The sequence below is a fragment of the Oncorhynchus gorbuscha genome, linkage group LG10 (genome assembly GCF_021184085.1).
Source record: "Oncorhynchus gorbuscha isolate QuinsamMale2020 ecotype Even-year linkage group LG10, OgorEven_v1.0, whole genome shotgun sequence".
Lineage (NCBI taxonomy): Eukaryota > Metazoa > Chordata > Actinopteri > Salmoniformes > Salmonidae > Oncorhynchus > Oncorhynchus gorbuscha.
In genome coordinates this window covers 26,251,592-26,276,932 of record NC_060182.1, presented here as the reverse complement: position 1 = coordinate 26,276,932, position 25,341 = coordinate 26,251,592, and the positions used below count along the sequence as shown (strand labels likewise).

The window sequence follows — 25,341 nt, the reverse complement described above, 5'->3', positions numbered from 1 at the left end:
TTTTGGGAGGAGGCCAGCAACTTGAGAAACTGAAAGAGTGAGTGAGTAGGGTCAGACAGAAGATGTGTTCATAAAGAAGACATTAAACCCAACATGACTGAATGAGTAATCGAATGAATTGATGACATTGTCATTAAACATGGAAAGCCTATGGCTGATAAGTTACTTAATACAAACAAATGCAAGATCATATACTGTACATTCACTGAGACAAGTAGAGACAGACAAGTTTTACTTCTCCAAAAACAAATCACATATTCTGCTCAACATCCTATTTGTCATAATAACCATGTAAGCAGCAATGCAGGCAGTGTTAGGTTGTTTTTGTTAAAATTATAAAATTGACTAAATGTATCAGTTTCACTTAAAGTCAAAAAGTTTGACAGTAATACCGTATATAATTCAAGACAGTTGGACAGTTTGATGTCCCAATACCGTGGCATAGGGTCTATGGACTGACATATAAAACAATAATTGACAAATCAATCCAGGCCAGCAGGTAGCCTAGTGGTTAGAGCATTGGACTAGTAACCGAAAGGTTGCAGATCGAATCCCCGAGCTGACAAGGTAAAAATCTGTTTTTCTGCCCCTGGACAAGGGCCGTCGTTGAAAATAAGAATTTGTTCTTAACTGACTTGCCTAGTTAAATAAAGGTAAAATAAAGAGTTGGAGTTAAGATCAGAATGAATAGTGGAGTGGACGCTGTGGGTAAAGATCAAGCACCTGAGGAAATTAGGAATACATCTATAAATATTTAACTACAGGTACCATAGATGTGAGTGAAGTAGAAGTATTGCTGTCTGTTAGTTTACTCCAGTTAGGGTAAGGATGGTAGAGATTACAATATTAAAGTTGTCTTCTGCTTCAAGCTCTTATTCACAACATTTAATGAATACAGAATGTCCACAAATGACAGATCATTGTTGCAGGCCCAGATGCTAGTATGAACTATGGATGGGTGTACATTTAAATGTGACTTCTTGGCTAATTAAGGTATAAAAGTAGGATGGAATAACAACTAGTATTCACATGCTTCTCTCTACAGTGTATTTGGCTCCCCATTGTTGTCTCATATTGGTGTCAGTGGACTATCTACTGAAACCTGTTATTAGAACCAGTTTGACAGTATGTTCTATATCAGCGTAATAACTGACTATCTTGGTGTAATTGTCTGAGGATATTATTCAGAATTTCTATCAATCATTCATTATTATGTGAATACTTACAGCAGACCAATACGACATCTGAATACTTTATTTGGAGAGAAAAAAGTAAGTGCAAGTGTGAATCATGTTCCATTTGATTTTGTTAAAAATAAAGTTAAGCAAATCAGTAATATAAATGAGATTGCAAAAAATTGTGACATGTATGCCTCACATCACTTGTCGTGACAGCCAATGGAATTAAAGTCATTGGGTTACAATATAATACTTTCTCACAAAACAAACGGACAGTTACTAATGCACATAAAATCACTACTGCAAAACAATTGTGCACATTTCAAAAGACAAAATGTCAAAATAACACAAAAGATATATTGAAATCTTGGTATGTGAGAACCTGGAAGGTTAATTCAGATTCAGTATGTTCTATTTTGAACTGCATGCATGCCCCAAATTGCCCCTGTTCACTATAAAGGGAAGAGTGCCAATTGGGATCCATCCAGTGTCAATCACTTCCATCTCCTCTTTTGTTTTCTGGTGCCCCTCTAGGACACATATTCAGTACATGCTCTTGCTACTGGCGATCAGGCTCAGCTGAAACAGTCCATACTGGCTTTGGCCCTCTCCATTTCATGGAGAAAGTTGTAAAACTGGGGGAGGGTCAACTCTAAAAAAAAAAAAAAAAAAAAAAAAAAAAAGAACAAATCTGTGAATGATACCAAGAACAATAAGCAAAGTGAACCAATTACATACTGACTGGGGTACAGTACGAGTTAGAGACTCACCCATGTAGACATTTTCAGTTGAGTTCCCCTTTCTGATGACCAACTTAAGCTGGAAGAGACATAGATATATTTTCAAATAGTGCAGTAGAAAACAGCAATGTGCCAATGTCTATGAAATATTAGACATTGGTGAGGACAGATTGTGTATATTGTGCTAGTGGTAAACATATGCTCATGCTATGGTCATTCAGAGTGCTACTTTCACTGTGTGTGGACATACTTGTCAACACATTAAAGCGGCTGAAGGGGAGAAATACAGTATTAGCAGTCCGCAGGAATTTTGACAAGTAGGAAGGCAGACCACGAAAACTAACGGCTAAGTCTGTTGTCATAGCGATCTATTACACCTTCATCGGTCAGTCAGTTAGTCCATAAAGCTGTAACATTCATAATTCACACTTCTTACAATAAAATGTTACTGTCCATCCATCCTTATTTTAACCTCTACGTTATGGTCTAGACAGTAGATACACACTGAATCCAGATTAATATTAGCCATATTTGAGAACCTGGTCAATCTATTCAGAAAGTACTCACACTCCTAGACTTTTTCCACATTTTGTTTCATTACAGCTTGCATTGAAAATGGATTGAATAGAGATTGTGTCACTGGCCTACACACAATACTGCATAATATCAAAGTGGAATTATGTTTATTAGAATAAGTTACAAATTAATAAAATATGAAAAGCTAAAATGTCTTGAGTCAATAAGTATTCAACCTCTTTGTTATGGCAAGCTTAAGTTCAGGAGTAAAAATGTGCTTAACAAGTCACATAATAAGTTGCATGGACTGCAATAATAGTCTTTCAAAAATCATTGTAAACACCATCTCATCTCGCTACCCCACACATACAGATAATTGTAAGGTCCCTCATTCGAGCAGTGAATTAAAAACATTGATTCAACCATAAAGACCAGGGAGGTTTTCCCAATGCCTCGCAAAGGGCACTTATTGGTAGATTGGTTTAAAAAATATATATATACACAGACATTGACTATTGAGCATGGTGAAGTTATTATTTACACTTTTGACAGTGTGTCAATACACCCAGTCACTACAAAGATACAGGTGTCCTTCCTAACTCAGTTGTCGGAGAGGAAGGAAACCGCTCAGGGATTTTACCATGAGGCCAAGGGTGACATTAAAACAGTTACAGAGTTGAATGGCTGTGGAGATTACTGACTCCACAATACTAACCTAAATGACAGAGTGAAAAGAAGAAAGCATGCACAGAATACAAATAATCCAAAACATGCATCCTGTTTACAATAGGGCACTAAAGTAAAACTTCCAAAATGTGGCTAAGAAATGTACTTTTTGTCCTGAATACAAAGTGTTATGTTCGGGGCAAATTTAACAACACATCACTGAGTACCACACTTCATATTTTCAAGCATAGTGGTGGCTGCATCATGTTGTGGTATGCTTGTCATTGGCAAGGACTAGGGAGTTTAGGATAAAAAGAAATGGAATAAAGCAAAGGCAAAAATCCTATAGGAAAACCTGGTTCAGTCTGCTTTCCAACAGACACTGGGAAACAAATTCACCTTTCAGCAGGACAATAACCTAAAACACAAGGCCAAATATACACAAGGAGTTGCTTACCAAGACGACATAAAATGTTCTTGAGTTGTCACGCCTTGGTCATTGTATTTTGTGTTTTTGGTATATGTTTGGGTAGGCCAGGGTGTGACATGGGTTTATATGTTGTGTTTCGTATTGGGGTTTGTATTAATTGGGATTGTGTTGATTAGGGGTGTGTCTAGTTAGGCTTGGCTGCCTGAGGCGATTCTCAATTGGAGTCAGGTGATTTTCGTTGTCTCTGATTGGGAACCGTATTTAGGTAGCCTGAGTTCGCGTTGTATTTTGGTGGGTGTTTGTACCTGTCTCTGTGTAGTAGACACCAGATAGGCTGTAATTAGTTTCACGTTTCATTTGTTGTTTTCGTATTTCAGTTATTTCATGTACCGTTTTCATTCATTAAAGTCATGAATAACCTACACGCTGCATTTCGGTCTGACTCTCTTCTTACAACAGATGAACGTCGTTACAGAAACACCCACCACTCACGGACCGAGCACCGTGTGAACAGGCAGGAGCTAAAGGAGGACGTTATGGACAGCAGAAGCATGGATTATACGACGTGGGAAGAAATCGACAGGTGGGCGGCCGACCCAGAGCGAGTGCAGGAGCCCACCTGGGATTCGCTTCAGCAGTGCGAAGAGGGCTACAGGCTAATGGAGTCAAAACGGAAAACACGGCGACGCAGAGCGAAAACCAAAAGTAACGGGGGAAAGCGTAAAGAGAGAGAATGGCTGAGTCAGGAGTCAGACATGAGCTTACTCTCCCTGTTAATTGTGAGGAACAGCAATATCAGGACTTCTGGTCTTGGGAGATGATATTAGACGGTAAAGGACCCTGGGCGCAGCCGGGAGAATATCGCCGTCCCACGGAAGAAATAGACGCAGCTAAAGCGGAGAGGCGCAGGTATGAGGAGGCAGCACGGCGACGTGGTTGGAAACCGGAAAAGCAGCCTCAAAAAATTATTGGGGGGGGCTAGAAGGGAGAATAGTTATGCCAGGTAGGAGACCTGCGCATACTCCCTGTGCTCACCGTTGGGCTAGAGAGACCGGGCAGGCACCGTGTTATGCTATGGAGAACACAGTGTTTCCAGTGCGGGTGCAGAGCCAGCTGCGGCACATACCAGCCCTTCCTATTGGCCGGGCTAGAGTGGGCATCGAGCCAGGTAAGCTTGGGCAGGCTCGGTGCTCAAGAGCTCCAGTGCACCTGCACGGTCCGGTCTATCCAGAGCCACCTCTACACACCAGTCCTCCGGTAGCAGCTCCCCGCACCAGGCTTCCTGTGCGTGTCCTCGATCCAGTACCACCAGTTCCAGCACCACGCACCAGGCCTCCAGTGCGCCTCACCTGTTCAGCGCAACCAGCGCTTTTCTCCCCTCCTGCGCTGCCGGAGTCTCCCGCCTGTTTAGCGCAGCCAGAGCATTTCTCCTCTCCTGCGCTGCCGGAGTCGCCCGCCTGTTTAGCGCAGCCAGAGCCTTTCTACTCTCCTGCGCTGCCGGAGTCTCCAGTCTGCCCAGCGCGGCCAGTGCTCCCAGTCTGCCCAGCGCGGCCAGTGCTCCCAGTCTGCCCAGCGCGGCCAGTGCTCCCAGTCTGCCCAGCGCGGCCAGTGCTCCCAGTCTGCCCAGCGCGGCCAGTGCTCCCAGTCTGCCCAGCGCGGCCAGTGCTCCCAGTCTGCCCAGCGCGGCCAGTGCTCCAAGTCTGCCCAGCGCCGCCAGTGCTCCCAGTCTGCCCAGCGCCGCCAGTCTGCCCAGCGCCGCCAGTCTGCCCAGCGCCGCCAGTCTGCCCAGCGCCGCCAGTCTGCCCAGCGCCGCCAGTCTGCCCAGCGCCGCCAGTCTGCCCAGCGCCGCCAGTCTGCCTGGATCCGCCAGAAGTGCCAGTCTGCCAAGATCTTCTAGATCGGCCAGACAACCTGAATCATCCAGTTCCACCAGCCAGCCAGGATTTACCGGAGCCTACTACCTGCCTGAGCTTCCTCTCAGTACTGGACTTCCTCTCAGTCCCGGGCTGCCCCTCAGTCCCGGGCTGCCCCTCAGTCCCGGGCTGCCCCTCAGTTATGTGGGGATCTGGGTGAGGACTATTAGGCCATGGTCGGCGGAGAAGGTGGATGATCCCAGGACGCGAAGGGGAGGAACTAGGACATTTATGGAGTGGGGTCCACGTCCCGAGCCAGAACCGCCACCATGGACAGCCGCCCACCCGGACCCTCCCTATGGGGGGGGGGGGGGTTCTGTCACGCCTTGGTCATTGTATTTTGTGTTTTTGGTATATGTTTGGGTAGGCCAGGGTGTGACATGGGTTTATATGTTGTGTTTCGTATTGGGGTTTGTATTAATTGGGATTGTGTTGATTAGGGGTGTGTCTAGTTAGGCTTGGCTGCCGGAGGCGATTCTCAATTGGAGTCAGGTGATTTGTTGTCTCTGATTGGGAACCGTATTTAGGTAGCCTGAGTTCGCGTTGTATTTTGGTGGGTGTTTGTACCTGTCTCTGTGTAGTAGTCACCAGATAGGCTGTAATTAGTTTCACGTTTCGTTTGTTGTTTTCGTATTTCAGTTATTTCATGTACCGTTTTCATTCATTAAAGTCATGAGTAACCTACTCATTTCGGTCTGACTCTCTTCTTACAACTGAAGAACGTCGTTACATGAGTGGCCTAGTTACAGTTTTGACTTAAATCAGCTTGAAAATATATGGCAAGACTTGAACATGTCTGTTTAGCAATGATCAACAACCAACTTGACAGACCTTGAAGATTAAAAAGAAAAAGAAAAAAAAGAATAATGTGCAAATATTGTACAATCCAGGTGTGCAAAGCTCTTAGAGACTTTCCAGAACGACTCACAGCTGTAATCGCTGCCAAAGGTGACATGTATTGACTCAGGGGTGTAAATACATATGTAAATTAGATATGTCTGTATTTAATTTTCAATAAATTAGCAAACATCTCTAAAAACATGTTTTCACTATCATTATTGGGTATTGTGTGTAGTTGGGTGAGATTTTTGACAATTTTAAATCAATTTTCAATTCAGGCTGTAACACAATAAAATGTGGATTAAGTCAAGGGGTATGGATATTTTCTGAAGGCACTGTACATGTATTCTATATGTAATCATAATGGCAACAAATAATACCTGTAGAAAGGTGTTTCCAACTTTCTGAAGTTCACTCGTCCCCACGGTCACTATGGAGACAGACAACATTCAATCACAATGCCTTATTGTCCATATTGTAATTGAACTGCACTTTTAACTATCAAGAGAGGGAGGCATTTAGCTTGGCTTCAGCCAAGTGCTCGAGACACGTGGATTATAGACATGCGCAGATGCCTAAGCAATAATAGGCATGCCTGAGCAGTAATTTGTTAAATGAAGATTGTACTTAGCATACTCACGTATAGTACTTAGCATAATCGTTACTTAGCATAGTGAATACTGATTGGTTGAGTCATTAGGCCACTGTTAAATCTTTCAGTTTAGATCACTCACTGATCACAAACATTTTATGTATCGTTGTACACCTAATCACAACAGATAACCTAATGAGTCTAAAGCCAACAAACCACAATAACATGCTCTGCTCATGTTGTCGTGCCCAGAGACATATATTTAGAGAGTTAGGTCAACTTTTAGAATTTTGAATATTGTTCTAATTTGAGACTTTCAGTTCCATAACATGGGGAATATTTAAACAGTGCTATGTTAATGGAGAGCTAACATGATTTTGCCTGACGACTCAAACGGAATGGTTCCTCTGCTCTATGTTTGCTACATACTTCAGTGAGACTGCCATCGTTGAAGTAGTTTGTGATGGTGGTTGTTGTACAAAAAGTATTCAGCGATTGGATCCTCTAAGCAGGGTATTCCCCAGAGGTATGCGCAATGCCGTCTGGGGTACGCCAAATAAAAATGTGATTTTTTTTTCTTCAACAAAAAATATTTCTTAACATTTTCATACAGTACATTTATATTTTCAACAGGGCTATACATTTAGGTGAGGTTTTTCTCTCGCCTGAGTAGCCTCATTTCACTGCCAACAATAAAATTAAACCATCTAGTGTTCAGAGAAATAAAAACGATGTCAAATACAGGTAGCCTAGTTAAATAATTAACCATTACTCTCGCGGGAAAAATAAGCCACGGGAGTTTGAGGAAGAATAAAGACAACTTTCGAGTAGTAAGACGTATAAAAGCAACAGATACCATTAACAAGAAGGGACTAGAAGCATCTTATACGGTGAGCTACCGAGTGGCTCGGACAGGCAAGCCCCATACTATTGTGGGGGACTTAATTGTTCTTGCTGCCACGGATATGACTGGGACAATGCTGGGGGAAAAAAAAAAAAAAACTATGCAGACAATGGCTTCATCAAACAACACTGTTTCACGACGCATCAGTGACATGGCAGGAGATGTTTTGAAACAATTACTGCTTATCATACAAGCCAGTGAATTATATGCGTCACAGCTGGATGAGTCAACAGATGTGGCGGGCCTGGCACAGCTCCTGGTATACGTCCGTTTATGGGGGGGGGGGGGGGGGGGGGGGTGGGGGTGTCAATTAAGAAAGACATCCTCTTCCGCAAACCACTGGAAACCAGGACAACAGGAGAGAATATTTTTAAAGTACTGGACAACTTTGTGACATCAAATGGACTTTGGTGGTTAAGATGTGTTGGTATCTGTACTGATGGCGCAAAAGCCATGACAGGGAGACATAGTGGAGTGGTAGCGCGCGTGCAAGCAGTTGCTCCCAATGTCACTTGGGTACACTGCAGCATCCACCGAGAGGCTCTTGCTGCCAAGGGAATGCCTGACAGCTTGAAAGACGTTTTGGACACTACAGTGAAAATGGATAACCTTGTTAAAGGAAGGCCCCTGAACTCTCGTTAATTTTCTGCACTATGCAATGGATATGGGCAGCGACCATGTAACGCTTTTACAACATACGGAAGTGCGCTGGTTATCAAGGGGCAAAGAATTTACATGTTTTTTAAATTGAGAGCCGAGCTTAAAGTTTTCACTGACCATCATTTTCACGTGTCTGACTGCTTGCATGATGACGGGCTTCTCACACGACTGGCCTATCAGGGTGATGTTTTTTCTCCCCTGAATGATCTCAATCTAGGATTACAGGGACTTTCTGCAACTATATTCAATGCGCAGGACAAAATTGAGGCTGTGATTAAGAAGTTGGAGCTCTTTTCTGTCTGCATTAACAAAGACAACACACAGGTCCTTCCATCATTGTATGATTTTTTGTGTGCAAATGAACTCAAGCTTGTCAAATGTGCTATAGCGAAGCACCTGAGTGAGCTGGGTGCGCAATCACGCAGATACTTTCCCGAAAAGGACGACACAAACAACTGGAGTCGTTATCCCTTTCCATGGCCTGCCTCCAGTCCATTTACTGATAGCTGAACAAGAGAACCTCATCGAAATTGTAACAAGCGGTTCTGTGAAAATGTCATTTAAATCAGAAGCCACTGCCAGATTTATGGATTGGGATGTGCCCAGAGTATCCTGCCTTGGCAAAACTTGCTGTTAAGACACTGATGCTCTTTGCAACTACGTACCTATGCGAGATTGGATTCTCGGCCCTCACGATCAGAAAAACTAAATACAGGCACAGAATGTGTGTGGAAAATTATTTAAGACTGAGAATCTCTCCAAAACAACCCAACATTGCAGAGTTATGTGCATCCTTTCAAGCACACCCTTCTCATTAACCTGTGTTGAGTTATTCACAATTTTTGAGGAACAAATAAGACTTAAAATGTAAAATGGCTAAATAAAGAGCAAAATTATTGATTATTATTTGTGCCCTGGTCCTATAAGAACTCTGTCACTTCCCACGACCTGGGTTGTGACAAAAACTCACTCATTCTTATGTTTAACAATGAAGGCAGTGGTTCCCAAACGTGTTATAGTCCCGTACCTTTTCAAACATTCAACCTCCAGCTGCATACAATGAAGGCAAAAAACAACATTTGGGAGTGTGCTGACCCTAGAGGAGGTAAGCAGCTGGAGGTTGAATGTTTGAAGGGGTACTGGACTATAAAAAGTTAGGGAACCACTGCTCTAAGCAATAACATTTTCAAAACGTTGCTTTACCCACGCTTTACCCACGTGTGTTCTGCCTCTGTCTCAACCCATTGCGGAGAACAAACTAAAGTCCGTGGGTGTGGCGTAGAGTTTGGCCCGGAGCAAGAAGCGTTCATGTAAATGCATCATAATGTAGAAACTGCATTGGCCCAACTCTCTAAATACATGGCTCTGTTCGTGCCTATTCAAGTGTATAGAGCAATTTAGTGGCCTTTGTACATCTCAACGAGAAAAGAGAAAGCTGTGCCTCTCCAAAGATAAGCTCTGTATTGCCCCCTGTCTCTCTCTCCCCTTCACCCTCATCCTTCATGGAGAGGACCAGGAATAGGGTAATTCATCCATCCCAAATGCACACAACATCCATCTATCTATAATACGATGAGGGTTATTTACAATGGCAATTCTATCCTTGCCCCCTATTCGGAAAGTATCTCAGAGTAGGAGTACGGATCTAGGATCAGGTCCATCCTGGCCATATAATAAGTATTCATTATTATCTAAAAGGCTAAACTGATCCTAGATCAGCACTACTGTTCTTACAGGCCCTGGTCTTCTGTTAAATAATAATAATATAATATATACCATTTAGCAGACGCTTTTATCCAAAGCGACTTACAGTCATGTGTGCATACATTCTACGTATGGGTGGTCCCGGGAATCGAACCCACTACCCTGGCGTTACAAGCGCCATGATCTACCAACTGAGCTACAGAAGGACATAAGATGTCAGTCCCTGATTAAGTCTTACCACCAAACTTCCACTCCATGTCCACCAGCTGGTTGACCATCAGTGTCTGTCCTACAGCCAGCCTGGACAACACAGGGTAGTGGAGGCTCCACTGAAAAAAATATATATATATAAAAAGTCAATCAATTACCTTTTTTCTCAATTCAGAACTGTACTTAAATAGAGTACTGACACCGCATGGATGATATGATATCAAATATACCTGTTGTGAAAAATGGTCTGCCTTGTCTTCACTGACTCCTAAAAATGAAAACATTATCTATGTTGCGCAGTGACACTGTAAAACTCATTAATAATGAGGACTGTGGAGACAGGAGTATGAATTAGCTTTGATACATACAGCATATGGTATTTCATATTACAACAGACCTAAAGTGAGAAGGTCCTCTTTGACTTGGTCTTCTGTCAGATTTTTCTTCAGGGAACCTAGAATTTAAAAAAAATCCGTTTTTAAACACATTTAAAATCAGTTTCACAATTCCTGACATTTAATTCCAGTAATAATTCCTTGTCTTAGGTCAGTTAGGGTCACCACTTTATTTTAAGAATGTGAAATGTCAGAATAGTAGTAGAGAGAATGATTTATTTCAGATTTCATTTCTTTCATCGCATTCCCAGTGGGTCAGAAGTTTACATACACTCAATTAGTATTTGGTAGCATTGCCTTTAAATTGTTTAACTTGGGTCAATAGTTTCAGGTAGCCTTCCATAAGCTTCCCACAATAGGTTGGGTGAATTTTGGCCCATTCCTCCTGACAGAGCTTGTGTAACTGAGTCAGGTTTGTAGGCCTCCTTGCTTAGACACGCTTTTTCAGTTCTGCCCACAAATGTTCTATAGGATTGAGGTCAGGTCTTTGTGATTGCCACTCCAATACCTTGACTTTGTTGTCCTTAAGCCATTTTGCCACAACTTTGGAAGTATGCTTGGGGTCATTGTCCATTTGGAAGACCCATTTGCGACTAAGCTTTAACTTCCTGACTGAGCTCTTGAGATGTTGCTTCAATATATCCACATAATTTGTTTCCTCCTGATGCCATCTATTTTGTGAAGTGCACCAGTCCCTCCTGCAGCAAAGCACCCCCACAACATGATGCTGCCACCTCCGTGCTTCACGGTTGGGATGGTGTTCTTCGGTTTGCAAGCCTCCCCCTTTTTCCTCCAAACATAACAATGGGCATTATGGCGAAACAGTTATATATTTTTTTCATCAGACCAGAGGACATTTCTCCAAAAAGTACAATATTTGTACCCATGTGTAAAGAAGAAGTTACAGGTCTGTGAGAGCCAGAAATCTTGCTTGTTTGTAGGTGACCAAATACTTATTTTCCACCATAATTTGCAAATAAATTCATTAAAAATCCTACAATGTGATTTTCTGGATTTCTTTTTCTCATTTTGTCTGTCATAGTTGAAGTGTACCTATGATGAAAATTAGAGGCCTCATCTTTTTAAGTGGGAGAACTTGCACAATTGGTGGCTGACTAAATACTTTTTTGCCCCACTGTATGTCGCTCTGCATGGGGCAAATGACAATCACACCAGATACTGACAGACTTTCTGATCCACGCCCCTACCTTTTTTTTGTGACCAACAGATGCATATTTGTATTCCCAGTCATGTGAAATCCATAGATTGGGGCCTAATTTATTTAAATTGACTGATTTCCTTATATGAACTATAACTCAGTAAAATCTTTAAAATTGTTACATTTTGCATTTACATTTTTGCTCTCTATGGTGGTAACAGTATGGACCAGAACAAAATGACATTTTCCTTGATATACCATATATCTAAGATGTGTGATGGAATCTTTACAATATTTTGGTGTATGTGTATTTCATGTTGTACACATTTGAAGCTAAATACAAAAGTTGTTTTTAAAAAATATGCTTATTTGTGAGTGCTCGGTCAGTCTCACCATGGGGAAGCAGCAGGAAGCTCTTCATGAGGTTCCTCAGTGGGCCTGCACTCATCCCATTCTCTCCTGCAAACTCACTCAGCTGATGCAAGAACCTGTCCGCCTGCATACACAACACAATGAATGAAACACCAGTCAAGTGGCTGTCTGTCCACACAGCACACCATGAATGAAAAAGCTCTTCAAATAATATATTAAATAAGTCTTATTCCTCCCTCCCCCCAAAAATAAAAACTAGCACTTGACTTTTCCTACTTGCACTGACTTTGCTGATAACGGCTTTATTGAGGAAAACATGCATTACTACAACTGTGATATGTGGTTCTCTCACCTAGCTGTCTTAACATGAATGCACTGACTAAGTCGGTCTGGATAAGAGCGTCTGCAAAATGACTAAAATGTCAAAAATAAGTTCATGCAGGGGTGTGTTTACCTCTTTTGGCTCCAACAGGAAATTGAAAAGAATCTCAGTCAGACTTGTGAATTGCTACAGGGAAACAGTTTAAAATGTGTTTATTGGCCTCCTCAATACAGTAATTGCTATTTTGCCACAGATCTACTTTGTTGACATGTAAGGCAGGTAAGACCTAATTGGAATTATGAATCATGTGACACTTGCTAGTCATGTGACCTGGGATGTTGACTCAGGCCAGAGAGGATGAGACAACGTGAGAGGTTTTACTCTGCCTAAAATCTGTCTATGAAAATATGCCCACAAAGTGAGGAATTTTTGTATTGAGGTCAATGAGAGAGTTGAATTTGGTCAACAACAAAATGTAATTGCTAATTTGCTACGTGAGGCTTATTTGATCTAATAAAAATGTCATAATGGTTAGGTTGTTACGAATGCACTGATATAAGTGAGCATTTCTGCAACTTGTTGTGCCCATTTTCATAGAGAAAAATAGAGGACTCATGGATACAACCCGTTTTAGCATAGACATTGCCATTTAGGGATTCCACCATTTTAAAGTAGTCAACTGGGTGGGGATTCCTATGAGTTGGGAGCAATCAGTCAATGAAGAAAAAAATTGTAATACTTTAAATAAAATGGAGGTGGCCTCAATGGCGCTGCCCATGTTGTCACAGACACTATAATGACACCGATACAAAGAGTCCTCCTCTATCTCTTAGACCTGTTCTTTGCACGTGTATCTGCCCAGTCTGATCTCGCCTGCCTTCCATCTTTGAGGACATGTATTTCCATTGTTAGAGCAGTCACTTGACTATCTTGTCAATATAATAGACAATCTTTGCTAAGGAACAAATGTCTATCTTTGTCGACACAAATGTGTTATCTTCATTTTGCGACATTGTATCATACTAAAAACAGCATGATTGTATAACAGTTTGACTCCTACCGGTATGTCAATTCATTTGTTCCTGAGCAAAGCTTGTCTATTATATTGACTACAAGCATACAGCTAAGATTTGCATGAAATTCACTGTTCTTATCTAACGCTCAAAACGAAAATTTCGAGTAATTGAATGCTCACCTGTTCGTTGAATTTGTTCAAGTTCTGAAAGTCATTGCTCACAGAATCTGGTAAAGTATCTTTGGTAAATTGCAGTTGCAACATTATAGCTGTCGGCCTGGAAATGTTTACTTTAGTGGCTACTTCCGTGATGGTATACTCAAATGAAGCTATCTTGCTATTCAACTCAGCACATTCCATATTTTTATCTTGCCTATACAGTGCATTCAAGGCGGGAAAACTATCAATTTTATTTAAAAAATAATAATAATCTAATTGAAAATATATTTATTTCAAAAATACACAATCTGTTGTAAAGTATTTTATGCTTTATTTGTTCAAGGATTGTTACAAGTGTGTCAATAGTTAAATACAATGTAAATGTGACAATCCTCACCTCTAATGCATTAAAGATAACTTGCCTTGGATAACATAGGCCTATTGAAGCAGATTTGGCCTTAAATGGTGCTGTAATTACAATGAAATGAAGTCTATGTGACCAATCACATTTGATTTGATTTGATGAATGGCCATGCCATGTGGTAAATTGTAGCAGTGAAGATTGAACAAGGTGCAATACAAAGGGAGTTGCACCTTGTTCAATCTTCACCGCTACAATTTACGACATGGCATGGCTATTCATCAAATCAAATGTTATTTGTCACATAGACTTGTTTAGCAGATGTTATTGCCGATATAGCGAATAGATTTTGTGCTTCTAGTTCCGACAGTGCAACAATATCTAACAAGTAAAGAAATGGATTAAGAATATAAAAATATATGGACAAGCAATGTCAGAGCAGCATGAACTAAGATACAGTAGAATAGTGTAGAATACAGTATATGGAATATGAGATGAGTAATGCAAGATATGTAAACATTATTAAAGTGACTAGTGTTCCATTTATTCAAGTGGCTAATGATTTCAAGTCTGTGTATATAGGCAGCAGCTTCTCTTTGCTAGTGATGGCTATTTAACAGTCTGATGGCCTTGAGAGAGAAGCTTTTCATTCTCTCAGTCCCAGTTTTGATGCACCTGTATGGACCTCACTTTTTTTGATCTAACCCTTATTTTACCAGGTAAGTTGGCTGAGAACACATTCTCATTTACAGCAACGACCTGGGGAATAGTTTCAGGGGAGAGGAGGGGGATGAATTAGCCAATTGTAAACTGGGGATGATTAGGTGATCGTGACGGTATGAGGGCCAGATTGGGAATTTAGCCATGACACCAGGGTTAACACCCCTACTCTTACGATAAGTGCTATGGGATCTTTAGTGAACATAGAGAGTCAGGACACCCATTTAACATCCCATCTGAAAGACGGCACCCTACACAGGGAAATGTCCCCAATCACTGCCCTAGGGCATTGGGATATTTTTTTTTAGACCAGAGGAAAGGAAGCCTCCTACTGGTCCTCCAACACCACTTCCAGCAGCATCTGGTCTCCCATCCAGGGACTGACCAGGATCAACCCTGTTTATCTTCAGAGGCAAGCCAGCAATGGTATGCTGCCGTCTGGGTGATAACGGGGTGAACAGGCAGTGGCTCAGTTGGTTGTTGTCCTTGATGATCTTTTTGGCAGGTGGTTTGCCCCCGGTGATGCGTTGTGCAGACTGCACCACCCTGTGGAGAGCCCTGCGAATGTGGGCGGTGCAGTTGCCATGCCAGGAGGTGATACAGCCGACAGGATGCTCTCAATTGTGCATCTGTAAAAGTGTGTTAGGGTTTTAGGCGACAAGCAAATTTCTTCAGCCTCCTGAGGTTGAAGAGGCGTTGTTGCGCCTTCTTAACCACACTGTCTGTGTGAGTGGACCATTTCAGTTTGTCAGTGATGTGTATGCCCAGGAACTTAAAACTTTACACCTCCACTGCTGTCCAGTCGATGTGGATAAGTGGGTGCTTCCTCTGCTGTTTCCTGAAGTCCACGGTCATCTGCTTTGTTTTGTTGACGTTGAGTGAGTGTCACGCCTTGGTCATTGTATCTTGTGTTTTTGTTATATGTTTGGGTAGGCCAGGGTGTGACATGGGTTTATATGTTGTATTTCGTATTGGGGTTTGTATTAATTGGGAGTGTGTATTATTAGGGCTGTGTCTAGTTAGGCTTGGCTGCCTGAGGCGATTCCTAATTGGAGTCAGCTGATTCTCGTTGTCTCGGATTGGGAACCGTATTTAGGTAGCCTGAGTGCACGTTGTATTTCGTGGGTGATTGTACCTGTGATTGTACCTGTCTCTGTGTTAGTCACCAGATAGGCTGTAATTAGTTTCACTCGTTTGTTGTTTTCTTCTTCAGTTATTTCATGTACCGTATTATCTTCATTAAAAGTCATGAGTAACCTACACGCTGCATTTCGGTCTGACTCTCTTCAAACAACAGACTAACTTCGTTACAGAATCACCCACCACCATTCACAGACCGAGCAGCGTGTGAACTGGCAGGATCTAAAGGAGGACGTTATGGACGGCAGAAGCAGGGATTATACGACGTGGGAAGAAATCGACAGGTGGGCGGCCGACCCAGAGCGAGTGCAGGAGCCCGCCTGGGATTCCCTACAGCAATGCGAAGAGGGCTATACACGTATGGAATCGAAAAGGAAAGCACGGTTATACAGAGCGAAAACCGAAGGTAACGAGGAAAGCGCAGAGAGAGAGTGGCTGAGTCAGGAATCAGACCTGAGCCTACTCTCCCATTAATCGTGAAGAGCAGTTGCAATGGGAGAGACTGCATCATTTGGAGATTTGGACATGGGAGGAGGAATTAGATGGTAAAGGACCCTGGGCGCAGCCGGGAGAATATCGCCGTCCCAAGGAGGAAATAGAAGCAGCTAAAGCGGAGAGGCGCAAGTATGAGGAGGTAGCACGGCTACGCGGTTGGAAACCGGAAAGTCACCCCCAAAAAAATATTGGGGGGGGCTAAAAGGGAGAATAGTTATGCCAGGTAGGAGACCTGCGCATACTCCCTGTGCTCACCATTGGGCTAGAGAGACTGGGCAGGCACCGTGTTATGCTATGGAGCGCACGGTGTTTCCAGTGCGGGTGCAGAGCCAGCTGCGACACATACCAGCCCTTCCTATTGGCCGGGCTAGAGTGGGCATCGAGCCAGGTAAGCTTGGGCAGGCTCGGTGCTCAAGAGCTCCAGTGCGCCTGCATGGTCCGGTCTATCCAGAGCCACCTCTACACACCAGTCCTCCAGTAGCAGCTCCCCGCACCAGGCTTCCTGTGCGTATCCTCGCGTCAGTACCACCAGTTCCAGCACCACGCACCAGGCCTCCAGTGCGCCTCACCTGTTCAGCACAGCCAGTGCTTTTCTCCCCTCCTGTGCTATCGGAGTCTCCAGCCTGTTTAGCGCAGCCAGAGCATTTCTCCTCTCCTGCGCTGCCGGAGTCTCCTGTCTGTCCAGCGCCACCAGTGCTCCCAGTCGGCCCAGCGCATCCAGTGCGCCTCGCCTGTTTAGCGCAGCCAGAGCTTTTCTCCTCTCCTGCGCTGTTGGAGTCTCCCGCCTGTTCAGCGCAGCCAGAGCCTTTCTCCTCTCCTGCGCTGCCGGAGTCTCCTGTCTGCCCAGCGCCGCCAGTCGGCCCAGCGTCACCAGTCTGCCAGGATCCACCAGAAGTGCCAGTCTGCCAGGATCCGCCAGAAGTGCCAGTCTGCCAAGATCTTCTAGATCGGCCAGACAACCTGAATCATCCAGTTCCACCAGCCAGCCAGGATTTACCGGAGCCTACTACCTGCCTGAGCTTCCTCTCAGTACTGAGCTTCCTCTCTGTACTGGGCTCCCTCTCAGTACCGGGCTTCCCTCAGTACCGGGCTGCTTCGGTCCCGGGCTGCCCCTCTGTCCCGGGCTGCCCCTCTGTCCTGAGATGCCCCTCTGTCCCGAGCTGCCCCTCTGTCCCGAGCTGCCCCTCTGTCCCGAGCTGCCCCTCTGTCCCGAGCTGCCCCTCGGTTCCGAGCTCCCCCTCAGTTATGTGGGGATCAGGGTGAGGACTATTAGGCCATGGTCGGCGGAGAAGGTGGATTATCCTAGGACGCGAAGGGGAGGAACTAGGACATTTATGGAGTGGGGTCCACGTCCCGAGCCAGAACCGCCACCATGGACAGACGCCCACCCGGACCCTCCCTATTCTCTTGAGGTGCGTCCCGGAGTCCGCACCTTAGGGGGGGGTTCTGTCACGCCTTGGTCATTGTATCTTGTGTTTTTGTTATATGTTTGGGTAGGCCAGGGTGTGACATGGGTTTATATGTTGTATTTCGTATTGGGGTTTGTATTAATTGGGAGTGTGTATTATTAAGGCTGTGTCTAGTTAGGCTTGGCTGCCTGAGGCGATTCCTAATTGGAGTCAGCTGATTCTCGTTGTCTCGGATTGGGAACCGTATTTAGGTAGCCTGAGTGCGCGTTGTATTTCGTGGGTGATTGTACCTGTCTCTGTGTTAGTCACCAGATAGGCTGTAATTAGTTTCACTCGTTTGTTGTTTTCTTCTTCAGTTATTTCATGTACCGTATTATCGTCATTAAAAGTCATGAGTAACCTACACGCTGCATTTCGGTCTGACTCTCTTCAAACAACAGACGAAGCTTGTTACAGTGAGGTTATTTTCCTGGTACCACACTCCCAGAGCCCTCACCTTCTCCCTGTAGGCTGTCTCGTTGTTGTTGGTAATCAAGCCTATTACTGTTGTGTCGTCTGACAACTTGATGAATGAGTTGGAGGTGTGCTTGGCCATGCAATCAAGGGTGAACAGAGAGTAAAGCAGGGGGCTGAGCACGCACCCTTGTGGGGTCCCAGCGTTGAGGATCAGCAAAGTGGAGGTGTTGTGTCCTACATTCACCACCTGGGGACAGCCCATCAGGAAGTCCAGTACCCAATTGCACAGGGCGCTGTTCAGACCCAGGGCCTCGTGCTTAATGATGAGCTTGGAGGGTACTATGGTGTTGAATGCTGATTTATAGTCAATAAACAGCATTCTTACATAGGTATTCCTCTTGTCCAGATGGGATAGGGCAGTGTACAGTGTGGTGGTGATTGCATCGTCTGTGTACCTATTGGGGCGGTAAGTAAATTGAAGTGGGTCTAGGGTGACAGGTAGGGTGGAGGTGATATGATCATTGAATAGTCTCTCAAAGCACTTCATGTTGACAGAAGTGAGTGCTACGGGGCGACAGCATCAGTTAAATTAAGTGGTTATGATTTATATTATAGCATCCACATATTGTATTTTGCTTGTACCAATAGGTAAAAGGTATGGTTAGTTGCTACACACATTATTGGATTCAATAAGGAAAGCCAATTCAAAAGTTTTATTTCAGTCATGAGTCATAGCAATACTCTAATACTGATCTATTGCATTCGTGACAATAGAGCCTACTTATGAATGACGACAATACACAGACAATGTGGTGAGTTGTGACTGTTCAGTAGGCTGTGGGCTTTGTGGTCTGCTTTTGATTTGAGTGGCAACCATATAATAAGTGGGTGTATGCACCCTCAGCAGAGGTTATACACAGTCTGTCATATCCCCCTATAATCTTTTGGTTTATATCTGATCTAATATCTCATGGACAGACACACATAACATAGCCTAACTGGTATCGAGCAGCTGACGCAATTATGCAATATTTTAGTTCTGGGTTTCAGAAATTGCATCTGGTCAGAAGGGGTCAAAGGTCAGGTTTGGTTTGCAAGTAGGATGAACACAGAACATTACACAGGCTACAATGCAATAACAGAGACACGTAAGACAATAGTGTGATATAATTTAAATGGGCACAGTTATGATTATTATTATATGATTATGTATCTGTTATTATACCAATGGATTTAAAGGTAGTCAGATATTGGGATGAGCAATAAGGTAGCCAGATATTGCGATGAGCAAGATACAAGACTTCGCTCTCACACAATCACACAGGGTATCTGCACATGTGCACGGGTTCGCTTCATGCTTTTGGAATGTGGTAGCTACGGGATTAAAACAGTGGAGAAGTTTAGCCTTGCTCTCCAACACTCTTAGTTGTTGTGGAAATTGACCCACTATGCTGTTTACTTTGAGTATCTACATTTCATATCGCTGACTCTACCCTTTATACTATTTCAGTATATTCATTCAATGAGCTATCCTTTTCCAGTGACAACATCAAATGTTTGGATGGGTTGGTTTATTGTGAACATTAGGCTTCATGCACTCTCCTAATAAGGACCAGTGGTGGAAAAAGTACCCAATTGTCATACTTGAGTAAAAGTAAAGATACAGTCGTAAAATTTACTCTAGTAAAAGTGAAAGTCACCCAGTAAAATACTACTCGAGTATCAAAAGTAAATGTAATTGCTAAAATGTATTTAAGCATCAAAAGTAAAAGTATAAATAATTGTAAATACCTTTATATTAGGCAAACCAGAAGGCACAATTGTTTTATTTACATATAGACAGGGGCATACTCCAACACCCAGATGTAATTTACAAACTAAGCATGTGTGTTTAGTGAGTCCACCAGATCAAAGGAAGTAGGGATGACCAGGGATGTTATCTTGATAAGTGTGTGAATTGAACTATTTTCCTGTTCTACTAAGCATTCAAAATGTAATGAGTACTTTTGTGTGTCAGGGAAAATGTATGGAGGAAAATGTACATCATTTTATTTTGGAATGTAGTGAAGTAAAAGTTGAAAAATATCTAAATAGTAAAGTAACGATACCCACAAAAACGACTTAAGTAGCACTTTAAAGTATTTGTATTTGCCAGCAGGGTAGTAGACCATTGGCAGAACTGCATATAAATGGTGTATAAATGCAATACCTTTGTATTAAGGGTTAACACTGGAAAAGGTAAATCTAGTTTCCATTCAGCTACAGTGTGATTCGAGACCCGGGAAAAGTTACGCCTGAACATTGTGGCACATTGTGGAAAAAAACGAACTCCACTTAGATATTTGCCCCACAGGGTATAAAGGCATGCATATGTTGAGGTAAATAGCGTGACACTTCGTGGCACCTTGGCAAGCAGTGAGAGAGGACCAATCAATCTCAACTCTTCCCCGCTCACCGAACGACTACCCCTGCAACAGGTACATTTTGTGCGGTTGCCATTTATGATGTGTTTATGCATGCTAGTCTGCAGAGCATTATTTATGAGATCAGTTAACAGCATGCTGTCAGAAACTGGAAGAATTCATGCATGAGGTTTGATAACTTTCTTACTGTTACAGTAATTTTCTCGATAGAGTCAATTTAATTTAAACTGTTTTGCGGAAAGACGTAGGGTAACATTACATTTCGATTCAATTGATGAAACAATGTTGCGTCGATGATTATGTAAATTGGAGACAAGGAAGGGAAAATACCCTACATATCCTCAAACATGGTAAATAAGTATATTTATCCTATAATAAAATTATATGATATTTTTTTTGTTTGGGAATGTTATTGCATATGTTATTGCATAGTTTCAATTCAGAGTTGATCTGCGTCAACGCGCGAGTGGAACCTAATGGATTTTTATGCGTGGGTAGTTTGTGGTTTCCAATCAGGTGGTGATTTATTTATTTTTAGCGTGTCTTGGACGTTTATTTCAACGTTTGTTGAACTTCAACTTCACTAATGAAGTGTTAGATTTTTCTTGTGGTATTGGCACAATTTCTTCAAAATCGCTATAAGTTCGATTGCGTGATTTCGTTGTTTTTCATACAAACAAGTGCATGTTTCCTACTCCATGCCGTTAGAGACAGATAGTTTAGTATTTTTGTATGGCTTATTTGAAATAATTGTCTTCTGTATGCCTTGATAATCATTCCCAGTAGTGGAATTTCAATTCGAATGCTGAAACATAATATAATACGCCTATAACCACAGGCTAGTCGCTTAAGTATGACACAATTTCGTGGACTGCTGGTGCACCTGCGTGGATTTTTTTCAATCAAATTTGCAGTTTTTGAAGTTGGGTCTTTATTCTCGGAGAGTGCCCGCGTTAGTCGTGAGTGCCCGCGTTAGTCGTGAGTGCCCGCGTTAGTCGTGCGCGTGTCAGCTGTTTGTTCATCCGCACCAAACCGCAATTGCTAATTCAGGGTTTCGGTCCTCGTGACCCCAAGGAGTGCACGTTTTGGTTTTTGCTCTAGCACTACACAGCTTTCAAATAATCAACTAATCATCAAGCTTTGATCGTTTTAATAATTTGTGTAGTGTTACGGCAGAAAACAAAACGTGCACCTGAGGAGCGAGTTTGGGAAACGCTATAATATAGGCTATGCCACGGATCTCCAACTGGCAGCATGCAAGTTTTATTTGTCCCCACAAGTTTTCTGAGCAAAAAACTTATATATATATTTATTTATTTATTTTTGTTTATTTATTTATTTATTTATTTTACATTTTTATTGTTGTACAAAAGACTGTAAAAACATCAGGAAATCAGATCCAAGTGATATTAATTTAAGAAATCTGTAAGAAAAGTTTTTTTTGTCCATTAAAATAACATCTAATTGATCAGAAATACAGTATAGACATTTTAAAGTTTTAAATGACTATAGGTGGAAATGGCAGATTTCTTTAATGGAATATCTACATAGGCGTACAGAGGCTCATTATCAGCAACCATCAGTCCTGTGTTCCAATGGCACGTCGTGTTAGCTAATCCAAGTTTATCATTTTAAAAGGCTAATTGATCATTAGAAAACCTTTTGCAATTATGTTAGCACAGCTGAAAACTGTTGTCCTGATTAAAATGCAATAAAACTGTCTTTCTTTAGACTAGTTGAGTATCTGAAGCATCAGCATTTGTGGGTTCGATTACAGGCTCAATTGGCCAGAAACAAAGACTCTTCCGTCTATTATTGTTCTGAGAGATGAAGGCTATTCCATGCGAGAAATTGCCAAGAAACTGAAGATCTCATACAATGCTGTGTACTACTCCCTTCACAGAACAGCACAACCTGTCTCTAACCATGTCACGTTCGTCATAACGAGGAGACCAAGGCGCAGCGTGATATGAATACATTCTTCTTTATAAAACGAAGAACACTAAACAAACTAACAAGACGCTATAAACAACTAGTGCTGACATGCAACTACACATAGACAATATACCACAAAACCAAAATGGCAACCTAAATAGGATCCCCAATCAGGGACAACGGTAAACAGCTGGGTCTGATTGGGAACCAATTCAGGCCACCATAGACTTACATATACCTAGACATACCAAAACCCCATAAAATACAAAAACCCTAGAAAAAGACAAAAACACACATACCACCCTCGTCAAACCCTGACCTAACCAAAATAATAAAGAAAACAAAGATGACTACGGTCAGGGCGTGACAGTACCCCCCCCCCCCAAAGGTGCGGACTCCCGGCTGCAAACCTAAACCTGTATGGGAGGGTCTGGGTGGGCATCTAACCTCGGTGGCGGCTCTGGTTCTGGACGCCGCCCCCCTTCTTTACCCTGAGTCCGCTCTTGTAGCACTGACCCGTGGATCATCGTCGGAGGCTCTGGACTGTGGATCCTCGCTGTAAGCCCTGGGCTGGGGACCCTCGCTGCGTGGATCATCGCCGGATGTTCTGGACTGGGGACCCCGGAGTGGGGACTGTCGCTGGAGACCCCGGACTGGGGACCGTCGCTGGAGACCCCGGACTGGGGACCATGGTTTGAGGTTCTGGACTGTGGCCCGTCATTTGAGGTTCCGGTCTGTGAATTGTAGCCGGACGCTCTGGACTGGGTACTGTCGCCGGACATTCTGGACTGCCGAGGCGCACTGTAGGCCTGGTGCATGGTGCTGGAACTGGTGGTACCAGGTAGGGGACACGCACCTCAGGGCGAGTGAGGGGAGGAGGCACAGGATACACTGGACCATGGAGACGCATTGGAGATCCAGAACATAGAGCTGGCTCAATACGTCCTGGCTGGATGTCCATTCTAGCCCGGCAAATGCGAGGAGCTGGAATAGAGCGCACCGGGCTAGAATAGCGCACTGGAGACACCATGCGCATCTCTGCATAACAAGGTGCCTGACCAGTTACACGCTCGAGGAGTTGGCTCAGGTCTCCGACCTGACTCATGCAATCTCCTTGTGTGTCCCCCCCAAAAATGTTTTATTGGGACTGGCTCACGGGCTTCCGTGCTAGCCGTGTACCTTCATATCGTCGCCGTTCCTCTATTCTCCTGTATTTCTCCTCGTAGTATCGCCGTTCCGCTTTCGCTGCCTCCATCTCTTCCTTAGGACGGCGATACTCCCCCGGCTGTGTCCAGGGTACTGCTCCATCTAATATCTCCTCCCAGGTCCATTTCCCCATTAACCTCTTCAATCTATGGGTGCGCTATGTCATTATTGGATAAAAAGACGTGCCCGTTTTTAAGCGCGATATTTTGTGACGAAAAGATGCTCAACTATGCATGGAATTGACAGCCTTGGAAAGACAAAACTCTGACGTCTCCAAAACTGCAAAGATATTATCTGTGCGTGCCCCAGAACTAATGCAACAGGCGAAACCAAGATGAAGTTTCATACAGGAAATGCCCCAGATTCTGAAGGCGCTGTGTTCCAATGTCTCCTTATATGGCTGTGAATGCGCCAGGAATGAGCCTGCGGTTTCTGTCTATTCCCCGAGGTGTCTGCAGCATTGTGACGTGTTTGTAGGCATATCATTGGAAGATTGACCATAAGAGACTACATTTACCTGGTGTCCCGCCCGGTGTCCTGTGTGCGTAATCTGTAGGTCCATGCGCGTTCCATTTCTTCAGAAGAGAAAGTAAACTGCCACGATGGATTTTTATCGTCGATAGATATGTGAAAAACACCTTGAGGATTGATTATAAACATCGATTTGCCATGTTTCTGTCGATATTATGGAGTTAATTTGGAAAAAGTTTGCGTATTAATGACTTAATATATATATTTTTTTTCCCTCCCCAAATGTGATGAACAAAATGGGGCGATTAGTCGACACAAATAATATTTTTTGTAAAAATGGAACATTTGCTATCTAACAGAGTCTCCTCATTGAAAACATCTAAAGTTCTTCAAAGGTAAATTATTTTATTTGAATTCTTTTCTGGTTTTTGTGGAAAATGTTACATGCTGAATGCTAGGCTTAATGCAATGCAATGCTAGGCTATCAATGCTCTTACACAAATGCTTGTTTAGCTATGGTTCAAAAGCATATTTTGAAAATCTGAGATGACAGTGTTGTTAACAAAAGGCTAAGCTTGAGAGCAAATAGATGAATTTAATTTCATTGTGTTATGCTAATGAGCTTGCGGATAGATTTACACAATCCTGGATACAGGTTTTTTTTCGTAGCTAAACGTGACGCAGAAAACGGAGCGATTCATCCTAAACAAATAATCTTTCAGGAAAAACTGAACATTTGCTATCTGAGATTCTCCTCATTGAAAACATCCGAAGTTCTTCAAAGGTAAATTATTTTATTTGAATGCTTTTTCTGTTTTTTGTGGAAAATGTTGCCTGCTGAATGCTAACGCTAAATGCTACGCTAAATGCTACATTAGCTATCAATACTGTTACACAAATGCTTGTTTTGCAATGGTTGAGAAGCATATTTTGAAAATCTGAGATGACAG

The 25,341-nt window shown here is 43.0% G+C and overlaps 2 protein-coding genes across 10 annotated transcripts in view; one reads left to right on the top strand and one right to left on the bottom strand.

Moving 5' to 3' along the window:
• Positions 1-1,238: 1,238 nt before the first annotated feature.
• LOC124045763 (COMM domain-containing protein 7-like) lies at positions 1,239-13,954 on the bottom strand. Its single transcript, XM_046365356.1, has 9 exons — positions 13,797-13,954; positions 12,734-12,787; positions 12,301-12,403; positions 10,751-10,807; positions 10,584-10,621; positions 10,382-10,472; positions 6,664-6,713; positions 1,949-1,997; positions 1,239-1,830 (listed from the first exon to the last, which is right to left on the bottom strand). The coding sequence occupies exons 1-9, from the start codon at positions 13,878-13,880 to the stop codon at positions 1,754-1,756; spliced, it is 603 nt and encodes a 200-aa protein (XP_046221312.1). The 5' UTR covers positions 13,881-13,954; the 3' UTR covers positions 1,239-1,753.
• A 6,680-nt stretch (positions 13,955-20,634) lies between these two features.
• LOC124045762 (DNA (cytosine-5)-methyltransferase 3B-like) overlaps positions 20,635-25,341 on the top strand; it is a 73,486-nt gene continuing 68,779 nt past the window's right edge. For 5 of the 9 annotated variants that reach the window (XM_046365355.1, XM_046365352.1, XM_046365350.1 and 2 more), the window contains exon 1: positions 20,635-20,833. The gene's annotated coding sequence lies outside the window, so the exon portion shown is untranslated. Of the gene's footprint in view, positions 20,834-20,854; positions 20,949-25,120; positions 25,176-25,341 lie in introns of those variants that run through there. The other 4 variants (XM_046365353.1, XM_046365347.1, XM_046365354.1 and 1 more) reach the window with 2 other exon arrangements.

What these genes read in the sequence shown, in the direction of transcription:
- LOC124045763 (XM_046365356.1), bottom strand. Translation starts at nt 13,880, where the DNA reads ATGTTGCAACTGCAATTTACCAAAGATACTTTACCAGATTCTGTGAGC. An exon ending in TCCTGTTGGAGCCAAAAGAG is followed by an intron (nt 12,404 to 12,733) that starts GTAAACACACCC and finishes TTGTGTATGCAG; the next exon opens with GCGGACAGGTTCTTGCATCA. An exon ending in CTTCCTGCTGCTTCCCCATG is followed by an intron (nt 10,808 to 12,300) that starts GTGAGACTGACC and finishes TTTAAATTCTAG; the next exon opens with GTTCCCTGAAGAAAAATCTG.